The sequence below is a fragment of the Eptesicus fuscus genome, chromosome 5 (genome assembly GCF_027574615.1).
Source record: "Eptesicus fuscus isolate TK198812 chromosome 5, DD_ASM_mEF_20220401, whole genome shotgun sequence".
Classification (NCBI taxonomy): Eukaryota; Metazoa; Chordata; class Mammalia; order Chiroptera; family Vespertilionidae; genus Eptesicus; species Eptesicus fuscus.
This window is the reverse complement of record NC_072477.1, coordinates 72,324,622-72,340,856: the sequence shown is the minus strand read 5'-3', so window position 1 is coordinate 72,340,856 and position 16,235 is coordinate 72,324,622. Positions and strand designations below refer to the sequence as shown.

General features: G+C 40.7%; 1 protein-coding gene across 3 annotated transcripts in view; it reads left to right on the top strand.

The window, feature by feature from the left end:
• FMN1 (formin 1) overlaps positions 1-16,235 on the top strand; it is a 402,801-nt gene that overhangs the window by 199,308 nt on the left and 187,258 nt on the right. For all 3 annotated transcript variants that reach the window (XM_054716379.1, XM_008142957.3, XM_008142958.3), the window contains 2 exons: positions 1,761-2,521; positions 8,222-8,372. In XM_054716379.1, coding sequence (XP_054572354.1) covers positions 1,761-2,521; positions 8,222-8,372 — 912 coding nt within the window. The remainder of the gene's footprint in view (positions 1-1,760; positions 2,522-8,221; positions 8,373-16,235) is intronic.

Here is a 16,235-nt window from a genome sequence, read left to right as displayed (position 1 = left end):
TTGGTGCCCATCACTCCACAAAGGTGGTATGATTTGGAAATTTCAAAGAATTAGAGGTCTGTTCATCTCTTACTATAATATTGTCATGAGCAACAGTAGTTAACAGTACCATTTATTCAGAACTTACTATATTTTAGGTATAATGCCTGTTGCTTTATAGGAAGTATCTCCTTTTATCTTTATAAAAACCCTAGAGGTGGTTCACTATTACCCTCACTTTACATTTGAGGAAGTTCAGGCTTGAAAACACAAAGTTACCTGCCCAAGAACATAGAGCTAGCCAGTGACTAAGCAGACGTGAACCAGGTAGCATGAATCCAGAACTCAGGTACTAACTTCTCTGTGTTAGACAGGAAATACGTGGTGCCCCGAACTGGACAATTCTTTCTGAGTTGGATTGGGGCTGCCATGTCCACATATGAGAAAGTCAGCTTCAGAAAAGCCTTGTCTCTAATTCTATTGACCTTGGTTGTGGGCATAGTTACTAGGGGGTTGACTCATGGGAGGAAGGTGAACCTAGCAAAAATACAGTAAGACGTGTCTTAATGAAAGTAGGAAATCTTCCTGTGTCTTAATCTTTTCTGACTAGGCAGTTAAAAATATTTCTTTACCTTTTCAATGCAAAATGGATCTATCCTTGTATACACTTTGGTGTTGTAGATATTTGGGGGCTTAAATTAGAGTGAAGACAGTTTTGTTAGACACAGGAAGGCTCTTGGGACAGTGACTGAATATAACTGTGGCAGTGGTTTTTATCCATCTCTTCAGTACTGCGTACGTGCTGTGCAGGCTGCTGGGATACAGAAATTAAGGCACTGTCCCTGATTTCATCTCGTGGAGTTTACAATTGGATGGGTAGGCAGAAATTAAATAAATTCACTGGGAATATTTAATTACTCTTAATTAGATCTCTGAAACTCTAAATAAAATTGTAAATTTGACTGCTTCCCAGTTAACTATAATAGGTTAACTGGAAATAGATTAGTTAATACTGGGATTATGCCAGGTCTGTGCTAATAAGTATAAAACCATAGACTCAAGGCATTGAAATAACTGAAAATATAAAAGTATTAAAAAGACTGTCATAAGTATAGTTTAAAATGCTGGGTATATAGAAGAGAAAAATAGCAAATAGTTATTTCTATGCATTTATATTGCTTATTTATTACTATATTGTGAATGATTATGAAAGATACAAATACTTATGAGCAGCTTTGTTATGGAAACTTTTAAAGAAAATACACATAGATCATAGCTTCTTCTTGCACCTTTTGTTTCTGCTCTGTTGACCGGGAAACCCCATAGAACAGACATTCTGAGGAAGACTGTGAGAACAGCAGCTCCAAGGATCTCCAAATCTAATTTTTTCTTAAAATGTTCTTTTTCCAAACCAAATCCAAAAGTAATAAAAGATGTAGTCATGCATGTTCAGACCTTTATTAAAAATTTTGTCTTGCATTTGATATTAAAACCGGGTGAAAGTTCTTAGATGACAGTTTTACTTTAAACCTTAATCCATGATAATTATTCCCCATGAGTTCATACTGGATGAAATTCTGCCTCTACTCCAACTGTTTAAGTCCTTGGAAAATTCATAAAGTGAAATTTACACCCCATTGGATTCTCAAAAGGACGTCTGTGTATTGCCCCACGTTTCTGTGAGCTGTGCTTGGGTGGCACAGGGAAGGTATTGCATTTTTTAATTTCTGATATTTGTTTTGATAAACGCTTTCCTTTCTTTCCCACTGCTATCTCTCCAGGTTCAGTTTCAACTTCAGGCCTTTCACATCCGGGGTGAGCATGCAGTGATAACAGCGAGACTAGAAGAAACCATCGAAAATCTCAAACACGAGATAGAGCACGGATGGCGAGGAGGATGTGAAGAGATGAGAGATGTGTGTATCTCCACCAACGATGACTGCCCTCCCAAGACCTACAGAAATGTGTGCATCCAGACAGACAGAGAGACTTTCCTCAAACCCTGTGAAGGGGAAGGCAAGACAACCAGAAGTAACCAAATAATACCCAAAAAGCTGAACATCTCCTCTTTGAGCCAACTCTCCCCCCCAAATGACAGCAAAGACATCCTTGCACCACTTCAGTCTATGGAATGCATCTCACCGAGCCAGGAGAAGGCATCGCCTCTCCCCCTAGCTCCCCCACCACCAGCAGTCATCCCTCCCCCTCCTCCCCTACCACCTGGGCTTGGACCTTTGCCACCAGCACCTCTGCCACCACCTGTGAGTGCAGGGCCACCACCACCTCCGCCACCTCCTCTGCCTCCAAGCGCTGGACTTCCCCCACCTCCTCCCCCACCACCACTTCCTAGCTTACCCGTTCTGCCCAGCAGTGGGGGGCCTCCTCCTGCTCCAACACCCCCAGGACTTGTGCCCCCACCTCCTCCTGGCCTCTTCTTTGGAGTCGGCCCTTCTTCTAGCCAATGTCCTCGGAAGCCAGCCATTGAGCCCAGTTGTCCCATGAAGCCTCTGTATTGGACTAGAATACAAATAAGTGATAAGAGGTAAGCTCAACCACCCCCCCAGCCCATTTTCAGCTTGTGAATTCCCAGACTTTTGCACAAGTGATGTTTCATCCTTACCAGTTTAATTTCTATATGTGCAGTGCAGCACTCATTCTCAAGTGTGGTACAGTGAATGCCTTGGAGTGTTTTGGGGAGATGGTGTGTCCCCACCACATCTTGTCTGTATTCTCTATGGTTTGCCGCTGAGAGAAACAATGTGTTCAGGGTCAGATCCCTCTCTACGATAAACATTCCACTTTACAGACTAGAGAAGAACTCAGGCCTTAGCTAGAACCTTCTCCAACATTCCTACAATTAGTGAGTAATCGCAAAGACATTGAGCTGGAATCTATACTGTAGATTCACTGAAGATTTTTTAAATATCTGTCTTGTCTTTAGATAGTATCATCAACCATATGATCTGGTTACTAATAGGTATGTGTAATTTTTCAATTTTTTTATTACAAGAACAAGACATACCTAAGTCATTAGTTCTTCAGGTCAGAGAATAGAAACACTCTACTTAAACTCTGGTTCCCCTAACCGCTCAGCGCCCTCATCTCTTATACCTTGCTACCCATCAGAGAAAGTGCCAGTGTGTGAATAGCTAAAGAGCACCTTCCAGTTGTATAGCTTGTTAAACTGGGTCTGTAATTTGAATGGGATTTCTTCTGCCTTATTTTGGAACCTGTTGAGAGGATAATGAGAGATGCTGAGTTGCTTTTTTAAGTTAAGTTTTGTTGTGCTTTTAAATTTATCTTTATTGTTAAAAGCATTAAAGGTGTCCCCTTTGTTTGTTTGTTTGTTTGTTTTTGCCCCCATTGACCCCCTCTAACCAGCATCTGCCCCTCCCAGGCCTTCACTCTATTGTCTATGTCCATGGGCTATGTATATGTCCATGTAAGTTCCCCCGTTAATCACTCCCTTTCCATCCATCCTCTCACCCCTGCCTTCCCTCTGAAATTCGTCAATCCTATTCCATGCTTCTAAGTCTCTGGTTGTATTTTGTTCATCAGTTTATTTTCTTCATTAGTTTCCACATATAAGTGAGATTATGTGATACTTGTCTTTCTCTGACTGGCTTATTTCACTTAGCATAATACTCTCCAGGTCCATCCATGCTCTTGCAAATGGTAAGAGTTCTTTATTTTTTACAGCCACATAGTATTCCACTTTGTAAATGCACCACTGCTTTTTTATCCACTCCTCTGCTGATGGCACTTGGGCTGTTTTTGAAATTATTCACAAATCCAGATACAATGGTGAATTTTTCTATTTATATAACATTTTACTTAGAAAAGGCAGGATATTGAAGAAGGTAACATATAATTCACAATTATAAAATAATTGGAAATCAATATAGGAGGAGTGGGAATACTAAGCATATGGTGAACTAAGTTGATTAAGTACTTCATATTGGCCCCTTTCTTCTCACCAAAAATTAAGGGCCAAGAGTTTATGTGGGGAAAACCCTGATACTTTTTTTTAATGTTGATGCTTTATAATTTTCCAGGTGATGGTGAAAAAAACATGAGATGACCCTGAAATAGCTTCTACCATTAGCTAAAGTACTAGTATTCCCCTTTTCCGATTCAAGACTCAGATGACCTTTCCTAAGAAATAATTTCCTGGAATATTTATTTGGAGTTGTGTTCCCTTATTAGTGTCCTGAAATTAATGTGCAGCCCTTCCTGGGTGATGAATCCCACCTGTTCAGACAGCACACATTGCTGTCCACACCTGTGTCTCACACCTGTGCCCACACTTCATTCTGCATAAGACTTTCAGAGAAACCACTATCATGACTGCAGCAGGGGTATTACAGTGCTGCTAGGTGCTATGGGCCCTTTATCAGGGTTCAAGATGGGACAAAATCAAGCTGCGGGTAATCATTATTGGTGTTTTTCCTTCCTTATGTACTTGGCCATTTTGAGAAAGAAAACAATTGAATGTTCAAGCTCTTATCAGTTTTTACCATAAGTTTAGGGCTTCAGTTTTGAGCCTAATGAAAAGTGGATGAATGTATTGACTTCCCTGACCCAGGACATCAGGAGAGCCCTACTAGGTGAACTTGTCAGCTTGAGCCTGACTTTGGGGGAGCAGGAGGCTTCCCACTGTGATGTGTGAAGACTGGGACATGGCACTTACTGCTGCATCAGATATTTCATCTCTCTTATTATGGCAAGAGTTTTTGTTCCTCAGAGCATGACTACTTCTTTTATTTTATCTTTGAAATATATATATATTTTTTATTTTGAGAGAGAAAGAGAGAGAGAGGTGAAAGAGAAACATCGATTGGTTGCCTCCCATTTTCACCCTGAATGGGCACTGAATCCGAAACCTGAATGTGTGCCCTGACCAGGAATCAAACTAGAGACCTTTTGGTGCATGGGACAGTGCTCCAACCAACTGAGCCACAATGGCCAGGGCCGACTACTTCTTTTAAACTAAAATGGTCTAAAGATTCTGTGTAGTATTTATTTATGGAAAAAAGTAAAATTATTTGGGATGTGTTCTTTCAAAGGGGCTGAAATGGTATTTTAATATTTTATATAACTGGATGTACACATGAAAAGTTTTGGTCTTGCCAAAACCGGTTTGGCTCAGTGGATAGAGTGTCCGTCTGCAGACTGAAAGGTCCCAGGTTCGATTCCAGTCAAGGGCATGTACCTTGGTTGCAGGCACATCCCCGGTAGGGGGTGTGCAGGAGGCAGCTGGTCAATGTTTCTCTCTCATCGATGTTTCTAGCTCTCTATCCCTCTCCCTTCCTCTCTGTAAAAAATCAATAAGATATATTTGGGGGAAAAAAAAGTTTTGGTCTTGCTCTACTAGGGAACTGGGAGTAAAATATGAATTTTTCCCATGTTATATATACACGGCCTCTCATCCACCTAGATTGCTTTTCACTACTAATGAGAACTGATTTTTAACTCTTGCCATTTTGCTTTTTTAAAAAAATCTATTTTCCTATTTCTAGAAAAGGGAAGAGACATTTAGTTAACGAAAAAGAAATCCTCATTTATCTACTTTTTCAGCTTCCTGATAAATATCTATCTTCCTAGTATCTTTTCCTTCCTCTCTTCACTTTCCCCTCCTCCTCCTTCCCCCTTCTCGATTTCCCATCCCCACTTTTTTTTCTTCCTTTCTCCTTCTGCCTCCCTCTTCCTCTTCTTTTGAGCTAAAACTATAAGTTTAGTGGTCAGATAAGAGTTGACCATGAGAGCAGATGGTCCATTGTAAGTGAGTTCTTGTCACTGCCCCATGAAATGCCAGTTACCGCCAACTCACTGAGAGGTGGTATTTCAGAATTTCTTTATTCATTATTGGAAATGTATTTTCCCATAGAAATAAGTTGTAAATGGCAACGAAGCGCTCAGCCTGACCACCAGACCCAATTTGCTTCAGATCATGAGGTATAGCACTAGTTGTACTGGCCCGAGCTCAGTGCTTGGAGCTGGGCCAAGCAGTACAGGTAGAGAAGTGATGGGGGTGAGTCTGAATAATCTGCCTTACACATCAGATCACCTCCCTCCAAGCATCCTCTCCCCAGCTTCCCAGAACTTTTGTGAGCTCCAAACCAGCAACCCTAAGATCCCCCTTCCTGAGTGCAGCTGAGATAAACACCAATTGAAGTTGAGTGACAGAGGTGGGGCCTGAGGAAGGAGCATGTAGATGGATGTACTTCATTGAAAATGTTCTAGCCCGTGGGTGATGATTTCACAGGAATTTATTATACTGTTATATGTTATAACTCACATATATCACATAAATGCTCTTAAATGGCTCAAATGTTATATTGCAAAAATTATAATTTAACAAGTGGAGAGAAATGAATGTATCCAGAACCAAAATGTCATATTTCATGGGAAAGGCAGACATGTAGCAAAATGTGAACACAGATCTGAAAAGCAATTTTGAATGTGAAAATCATCTTTTAGTATCAAAAAATTGTATGAGCTACTTTATATAATAATAGATCTTTTAGTTTCCATTGATTGAGAAAATATATATTGAAACAAAAGATATTATGGATAATAACATCTACATATGTTTGAAAAACAAACATGTAAATGAGATATATTTTTTTCTATTTGTGTGCATTAAAAGTATTTAAAAATAAGATTAAAAACTAAGTTAAGAAAGCAGACATTTGGGAGAAAATGTGTTCTGACTGAAGGGAGTCTGGATCTTAACCCATCCATCAGCTCTCAGAGGCAGATCTTCTGTATCTGATTTTCCATATCTTCGTCTCTTTCTTTGTTTCAAAACTAAGGTGACCCTGTTTTTTGAAGACAAAGCAAAACAGTCTCCCCATGGCTGCTTTAGTTGAAATCCCAGTGAGGGCCATTTTTATTATTTGGATTTTTCCCCCCAATATATTTTTATTGATTTTAGAGAGGGAGAGAGAGATACAAACATCAATGATGAAAGAGAATCATCGAATCATCTGGCTGCCTCCTGCAGGCCCCACACGGGATCGAGCCTGCAATCCAGGCATGTGCGCTGACCTGGAATGGAACTGTGACCTCCTTGTTCATAGGTTGATGCTCAAACACTGAGCCATAATAATTTTTATTATTAATACTGTTGTTGGAGTGTGGTATTATAAATCTAAATGAGCAAGCCTATTCACATATTACAGGTCCTACACATAGTTCACCAGAAAACCATATTTAAAACCAGTAGAAGAAATCCAAAGAGAGGCTAAATCTTTACCTTAGTACTTCATTTTCATTCTGTGTAAGAATTATCCCATCACTGTCTCAAGATTGGTTATCCCTCAGCCTTTATTTGATGCCCATGTTTATCCACCACGGAAATGCTACAGACTGAGGGAGAAGCAGCTAATAGTATGAACCCCAGGATTTCTGGTCCCACAAAGATTCTCTCTCTAGATCTCTCTATGATTATATCTAATGACCATTCTGTTTTGGAAATGTGTATTTGCTTTAATGGTCTATATTATATTTTGACTTTTAAAAAATGTGTTTTGCCCTGGCTGGTTTGGCTCAGTGGATAGAGAGTCAGCCTGTGGCCTGAAAGGTCCCGGGTTCGATTCTGATCAAGGGCACATGCCAATGTTGCAGATTCAATCCCCAGTGTGGGGCATGCAGGAGGCAGCTGATCAATGATTCTCTCTCATCATTTCATCATTGATGTTTCTATCTCTCACTCTCTCTTCCTCTCTGAAATCAATAAAAATTTTAAAAAATATGTTTTGCAAAAAGCTTTTCTCTGAGCTCTATTAGGGATGTGTGTGCATATGTATGTGTATGTATGTATATATTTTTGTTAATCCTCACACAAAGATATTTTTCCATTGATTTTTTAGAGAGAGTGGAAGGGACGGGGAGAGACAGAGAGAGAGAAACATCAATATGAGAGAGACACATTGAGCGGTTGCCCCCCAAACTCGCCCTGACCTGGGGCTGGAAATCGAGCCTGCAACCAAAGTATGTGCCCTTGACCAGAATCAAACCCAAGACCCTTCAGTCCAGGAGCCGATGCTCTATCCACTGAGCCAAACCAGCTAAGGCTGTGTGTATTTTTTTTTTTTTAATTAAGAGCTCTATTAACAGGTGCTTACAGTTTGTTGACTTTTTCTTAATCCAGTTGTAAACTTTCATTATTTTTTTAATGAGTTAAAAAATGAATTAGAGATTGTGTTTATTCTTTTCTCTTATCATTTTCTCTTTTAAGCCAAAGTGCTACACCAACCTTATGGGACTCCTTAGAAGAACCTGATATTCGGGATCCTAGTGAATTTGAGTATTTATTCTCCAAAGACACAACTCAGCAGAAGAAAAAACCGCTGTCAGAGACCTATGAGAAAAAAAACAAGGTCAAAAAGGTACTGCGTGATTATCATAATCATTGTAATCATATATAAATAACATACATGGGAATTCGTTATGTGCTGCTGGTTTCCTTTCCTTGCTTTCAAAAAAAAGTTTTGGAAGATTTCATGTCACAGATGACATAAAGGAGCCAAAAGTTTGAGCATGTGTGCTTGCTATTTCAGTCACAGCTCCTGAACTTTTAAGCAATTTCCTTAATTTAATCTGAACGCTTTTTTAGCCATTAATCCTATTGAAAAAAATATGGCTATTTAAATTTAATTAATAAAATTAGATAAAATAATCAATTCAGTCCTTCAGTGGCACTAGCCGCTTTTCAGTTTTGTTCTGTGGCTAGTGGTTACCATATAGCATAGATATAAAACATTTCGGTCATTACAGAAAGTTCTACTGACTAGCACTATCCAAGCATCTGGGATATGTTGGTGAAAAAAAAACACACCCAACGATTCTTGCTCTTTGGAGCTTATATTAACAATCAATATTAAAAACAAAAATTAGATCACATAACCATGATTTAAGGAGGATGGACTTTGGCATGGTGGCAATGAGGCTATAGCTTTAAATAGAGGGTTAGGGTATAGTCCTCATTGAGAAAGGTGCCTTCTGAGCAAAGATTTGAGGACTTGAAATCTGAGGCTCCCAGTCATCCCATCAGAGAAAAGGTTTAAGATCCGCAAGTATCAGATAGATGTGAAGTTGAATTTCAAACGGGGCCATGCACTGGCTATGTGACCTAAGTCAAAAGTCTTCCACCCTGTGCCTCCGTCCCCTAACCATGACATGAGATGGCATCTGCTCCTATTATTATTCTAATTATTAAATAAGAATATATGTATATATATCATGCTTAGCATTGTGCCTAGCACACTGTCGGCAGTCAGCAAATGATGGCTACTCTCATTTTGCTTCTGTTGCTGCCACTGCTGTTATTTCTCTGCATAAATGTTTTTTTTGTATGGAGTTCATTCTTTTTTCTCCTAAGTGTTTTGATAATAGCCTAGAGGGTGTTGAGCAACAGTAAAGTACTTGGTTCTGATATTGATTTTTTTTTTATTTTAATCCTCACCTGAGGATATTTTTCCACTGATATTTAGGGTAAGTGGAAGGGAGGGAGAGAAGGAGGAGGGAAGAGAGAGGAGAGAGAGGGGGGATGAGAGGGAGAGAAACATCAATGTGAGAGAGACACACATTGATTGATTACCTCCTGCACTCACCCCAATCCCACCCGACTGGGACCAGGAATCAAATTTGCAACACAGGTACATAACCTTGACCAGGAATCAAATCCATGACCTTTGATGTATGGGCCAACACTCTAACCATTGAGCAACACAGGCCAGGGCTCTGCTATTGATTTGCCATGTGAGCGTGGGTAGGTTTTCTTCTCTAGATCATTTTTTCCCTTTTCTATAAAAGAGGACTAATAATATCTGAGTCCACATGACTCACCAGGATGTTGTGAAATTTAAATCTAAGAGGGTTTGAGGAACTGTTTTGAAAAGTTTGTAATATTGAATCATATTATCATCAACTCTTCATTCTTAAATTATACAGTTGGGTTCATCCCCTGGTTCACATCTCAGGTAACACTGTGATTATGAAATCAGCTGTGCCTTACAGGGGAAAAATGGCAAAAGTCTGAGTGCAGTTTTCTGTTAATGAAAGATTTCCCCACTGAGTTGAATCATGAATGAAAACCATAATCAAAGTTTTTCACCTCTTAAATCCATTGTAATGGTGTTTTTATGAGAAAACAGTGTGATCCTGACAATAATTAAATTTCACAACAAACCTTTTGAGAAAACATATTGCAGCCCTGGCCAGTGTGGCTCAGTTGGTTGGAGCATTGTCTCATACACAAAAGGATGGTGGGTTTGTTTCCTGGTCAGGGCACATGCCTGGGTTACGGGTTCGATCCCCAGTCAGGGTGAGTGTGGGGGAGGGGCAGCTAATCAGTGTGTCTCACATCAATGTCTCTCTCTCTCGCTCTCTCTCTCCCTTTGTTCCTTCCTCCCTTTATCCCTCCCTCTCTCCCTTCCATACCCCCTCTCTAAATAAAATGAAAAATAAAAGAAATAAAAAGAAATATTGCATGGGACAATTTGAATTTTTCTACTAAAACAATTCGTTCCAGGCAAGAAGTCAACTGATATACTATAAAATGTATTCCCATGCAGTTAGATTTGTGTGGGATGGAAATAAGTGTGCTTTATAGGCCGGCTGGCTTTTCAAATGCTATCTACAGAAACAGAAGACTAGATTCTATACAACACACAAAAGAAGAACCTCTGTATTCCAGAAGCTCACCTCAATTTGCCACTTCCAGGAAGTTGCCTCTGACTAACCAGGAACTCTGCTAAATGCATTCTTACTCATTATCATATTAAATTTAATTTTGTTCTCTGTTTCCTCCCAGATTGCTATTCTTTTGTTTCTCTCTTTGGATGCTTGGTAACATGTTGTTATTATTTCTGTTTTGGCAAATGAGTATTTTTAAAACATCAAAGCGTTTGGTTGGTTGTTCTTATTTGTTATCTCATAATTGTTTGCCTGTTCAACAAAGGATTTTCACTAAGCCAGTTAGTACTTGATGTGTTTATTTTGTTTCACTGTCTGAGGAGGAAAATACCCTTCATTTGAACTCTTTAATCTTTCTGAACAGTGAGGTTGCTGTTAACCATATAATCGGCACCTGTGTAGTTTCCACTTTTTTCTTTAAGTAGAGCCAAGAATATAGGTCTAGTGGGCTAGATGGTCTTGAGGCTGCTTGAAGTTTTAGTGAACTTTGAGCTGAGATTTTAAGTTTTAAGGAAAATAACAAGCTGAATCAAAGCCAGAAAACTCTAAACCTGCCTCCTGTAGGCCTTCCTTCCATGCCTGTGGTCAGATTTCCAGCATCAAGTTGGATCCCTTGGTCTCTTCCAAGAGTCAGATATTTGTTTTCTTTAATCTTAAAATGAAAGTGAATTTTGGAGGTGGTGAGCAACTGAGGGGTTTCAGCATTGGAGGCTAACTTCGTCTGCTTAAGCACAGAATGGTTAACAAGATGACCAGGAGGACACTTGCCAAATAGGTCTTTTCTAAGGACTAACGTGGAGTATATGTTGGAGATAAAAAGAGCCAGCATTCTGAATCTTGACTGTGAGCTTAGCCGGCACTGAGACGTACATGTGAACATCTCTTAAATGGATCCAGTCTTCATCTCTCTCCACAGACCACATTCCTAGTTCAGAAATAACTGTCAAGATTCCGCTGAACACAGATACTAGTACTAGTTTCTAGTTTCATCTTCTGTACTAGCATTTGATGTTCCCATCAGTGGCACTGGTTTAAATTAAACAGATACACATATCCTTAAATTGGGCATGTATCCTGTTCTATACCATAGCGTCTAAGAATTAGAAGGAACCTTCCCAATCATCTCACTGAGTACCCTCATCTGGCACATGAGAAACTGGCCTAGGAAGACGAAGTGGCTTCTAGGGTTTGCACACTTTTACTGGGGCGACACTGATAATGATGAGCCCTTGAGAGGATGTACGAGAGCCGCAGCATGTTCATTGCCCCTTTATTTACACAGTAATTGGCCACATTGGTGATGGTAACAACACTTACTGAGATGAATGATTTGATGTTTATAAACAAGATTAGCTGTTATTAAAATCATCAAAAAATATAGCTTACACTTGTGTAAATTGAAAATATTTCCTACATTGTAAAAATTATCCAGTTTTCTTCAGAGTCTTTCAATAGGAAGCCAAATCTTTGAATTAAAAGATGTTTTGCATTTAACTCTAACAGTGAAATATGTAGATAGGGAGCTGTTTCCCTTTGACTCTACCAATATTTTAAATATTAACTGTAAATAAATATTAACCATGACAGACTTGTTTTGGATAGTAAGGCATGTGCCAGTGTCACTTGTGGCACCAGTCCATTCTGCCAGGACAGACAGAGCCACCACCAAACTGAGAGCCAGGGATCAAAACATCAGCCCTTGTTTGCACTACCAGAGCATAGTACTGTCTCCTACTTATTGCTCTGTGATATCCTTCAGAGCAAGTATTTAATTGTCACACACTACTTCCTTCTCTATAAAATAAGGCATAACAACTCTTTACAGGGTTGTTATGAGGGTAAAGTGAAATCATGATTATGAAAGTGCTTTAAGTATTCTCTAGAACTATGTGTTACTCTCTTAGTTTACAAACTAATATGAAAGCTTTGCAGATACATTTTTGAACATTGTTGATTCCCACAAGGTTGTTGAAGACCTTAAAACATTAGTATGTCCATTCTTGAAACTGTTTGCAAAGGGTAATCTCCACGCCATTTCTGTTTTTCAATATTTATAGAATTCCACAACTTTCTCTAAATGACACATACAGACATCTAATGGTTCGCCCTACATTGGTTTATATAGTCTCTCTGCACTGTAAAATAAGTTTCCACTGTCAATATGCCTCTATTTATACTGCCTCTAAGCTACATTTGTTCCTGGGAAAGACAGGTCAGCACCTTGACAAGGAGCCAGAAATCTGCCTTCATTGTCTGAGATTCTTTCTCCTGGTGCCTGTCAAGGAAGTAGCTACTCTGATAAACTCTCTCCAGTTGCTTTTTAAACTTGCCCAACAACTTTCAGAGAATCAGCATGACCTGCCAATATTATTCTTCTCTTGAAATGTCACCATCTCACTTTGAATTATAATCTCTGTGCTCATTCCCTCCCCTGTAAGATACGTGAGATCATTCCTCTCCCTCGTTTTTGATAGCTATTTCTTAAGAATAATGAACTAATGGCTTTTCCCTGAGCTCTTGGGGGTGGGGGTGTGAGTCGGGTGGGGAGTGGTGGGGATGGCTCAGCAGACACTAGTCTGTTGAAAAGTCCTGGAGCCAAAAGCCATCAGTTGTAATTTGGTCACTTTGGCGAGGATCTTAGCTGTAATTCTCGAATCCCAGACTTGGTGTCTCAGTTGAGTGGGGAGAGAAGGGTGGACGGAGAACGTTGTTTGGAAGCCTGAACATAAATTTATAGGGTTTCATAACCTGTTGCCTTCCAAGTTTATATAATTTTAGCTTTTGTGTACAAAAATAATTTCTCAAAAATAAATAAAAAAAAATAAAGGAAGATGAGCATACAAAAGGAAAAAAAAAATAATAATAATTTCTCCAGCTGCCTGGGTAAGGTATGTGCATTATTTTCCCCTCCAGGAATTGGGGTGAGTTTGTAACCCCCTTTATATTTCTCATGTGTTGAAAAAATGAGCAGTGGAGTTAGGGGTTATCATCTATAGAAATGAGTGAAATAACTTGCGTGTGTGTTGATTATTGCACCAATATATGACCTGGAGGTCATTAGTGCTATGTCCAGATTCCTTGAGTGACACCTGGGATGATTGGGGCTGTCCTGTTTTTCAGCTTAAAGGCCCCTCACTGGCTAAATCTATTAAAAGCAAACAGGAGCTGACAGGCACTAGTTTACAAAAATTCTGCCTTGTAAATTTTATTTGGAAATAAGATGGCCCAAGAAGTTAAGTTGTACTTTTACTTTATTTACTTATTGGGGGTGGGGTGGGGGAAAGGTGGTTAGAACTTGTCAAGTGTGGATATCAATGATTCTTTCAGAATGTAGACTCTGAATATTATTCTTGGAGTTCAGCTATGTTTCTCCTGTTGGCTGTTAAACAGTAACTTAATCTGGACTTGCACCTCAAACCAGCTGCAGTGTCATTAGGATGCTCATTACCTACCCCAAACCACCAGAGGGCACCTTAGAATGCTGAGATATAAGCTAACCTAGCTTCTTTCCCGGAGCACTGAGAAGGGGAACCTACCAGAGAGTAACTGCCCCTCTGCACCCTCTTTAGTCTCGTTAAATCGCTTTATTGTGGACCATGGGGCCAAATTTCACAGCAAATTATCCACAGACAGTATTGGGAGCCAAATGCATATTAGAAAGGCTTGTAGGTATTAGTAGAACAGAAATCATTAGTAGACATAGTTCCAGTGTTTAGAATGAATGACTGCAATATAAAAATTTATGAAGTTTTAGACTTAGCCCCTTTGGGTCTAATTCTGGAATCACCTACACACACACACACACACACACACACACACACACACACATGCTTTTTAAATCTTCAATATCTAAAGGGAGTGAAGATTTATTTCAATACGGATTTGGGGTTATCTAATTGGAAAACAAAGATGAATGATTGGATATTACAAGATAGTCTGTGAGAGAACTATTATAAATATTTGTATTTTGAAAAAGTATTTATCCTTCCCGCCTAGTTAAGGAACATTTTGAAGTCTTTCCTGCATTTTCCTGGACCGCGTTCATTTCTGGTTAACACAGGCCCCTTTCCAAGGCTAGTGCTGGGCGGTGGTTTGAGGGCTAGTGCTGATGCTGGCACCTTGGTCCCAGCAGTGACTGCTCTGGCCTCCAGTCTAAGCTCAGCAGTATGTGAGAAGATAACAGAATAGGCAAAGATCTTATATGTGTGTCTAAGTCACAAACCCGGGCCACAGCGATGCTTTCTCAACTGAACGCATGCTTTGGAAGTGCACACATCACCAATATACACAGCCTCTGCCCATGCACATGTTCTCACAGGTACATGCTTAACATGGGCAGAGAGAAGTCTTAATACCCTTGCATTCATGTAGTATCATTTAGGTGAAGATTTCAATCCTATCTAATAATAGACAAATATGCAAATTGACCGTACCTCTGACATACCCACAAGCCACGCCACAAACCACGCCCACCATCCAATCAGAGCAAGTATGCAAATTAACCCAAACCAAGATGGCTACAGCCACAGAGAGCAAGGTTTCCTAGGTAACAGAGGAAGCCAAGCTTTCCGCCTGCCATTGCAGGCCTAAGCCTCCACTCAAGCTACAAAGTTTCAATTATAGAAGATAAACAAATTCAAACAAATGGCGGCAGAATGGAGCTTGAGAGAGCAGGGCAGGGTTGCCGCCATCAACAGGGGAAGCAAAGCTTTCTGCACACCCTGGCCGGGCCCACCTGCTTAAGGCAACAAAGTTTCAATTATAACCCCAACACAAATGGCTGCCAGCTTCGGAGGGAGCCCCAGGCTTGGCTCTGCTCCAGGCTACAAAGTTTCAGTTGTAGAAGGAAAATAAATTCCAGATACCAGGGCCTCTGCTTGGGTTGCCAGGGGGCGTGGCCGGCCTGCAAACCACCACAAGCCCCTCGCTCAGGTCGCCCCACACCCCAAGGGAACCCCCACCTGATCCGGGACACCCTTCAGGGCAAACCAGCTGGCCCCCACCCCTGTACCAGGCCTCTATCCTATCTAAAAAAAGAGTAATATGCAGATTGATCATCACTGCAACACACAATATAGCTGCCCCCATGTGGTCAAAGATCCTGCCCCCATGTGGACACAAGATGGCCACCACAAGATGGCCAGCAGGAGAGGGCAGTTGTGAGGCACCCGGCCTGCAAGGGAGGGCAGTTGAGAGGGACCAGGCCTACAAGGGAGGGCAGTTGGAGGTGATCAACCCTGCAGGAGAGGGCAGTTAGGGGTGACCAGGCTGGCAGAGGAGGGAAGTTGGGGGCAAACAGGCTGGCAGCAGAGTGATTAGGGGGTGATCAGGCTGGCAGGCAGAAGTGGTTAGGGGCAATCAGGAAGGCAGGCAGGCAAGCAGTTGGGAGCCAGCAGTCCTGGATTGTGAGAGGGATGTCTGACTGCCCGTTTAGGGATCCGACTGCCCACCGGGATCGGGCCTAGACGGGCTGTCGGACATCCCTCGAGAGGTCCCATATTGGAGAGGGTACAGGCTGGGCTGAGGGACAACCCACCTCCATGCACGAATTTCGT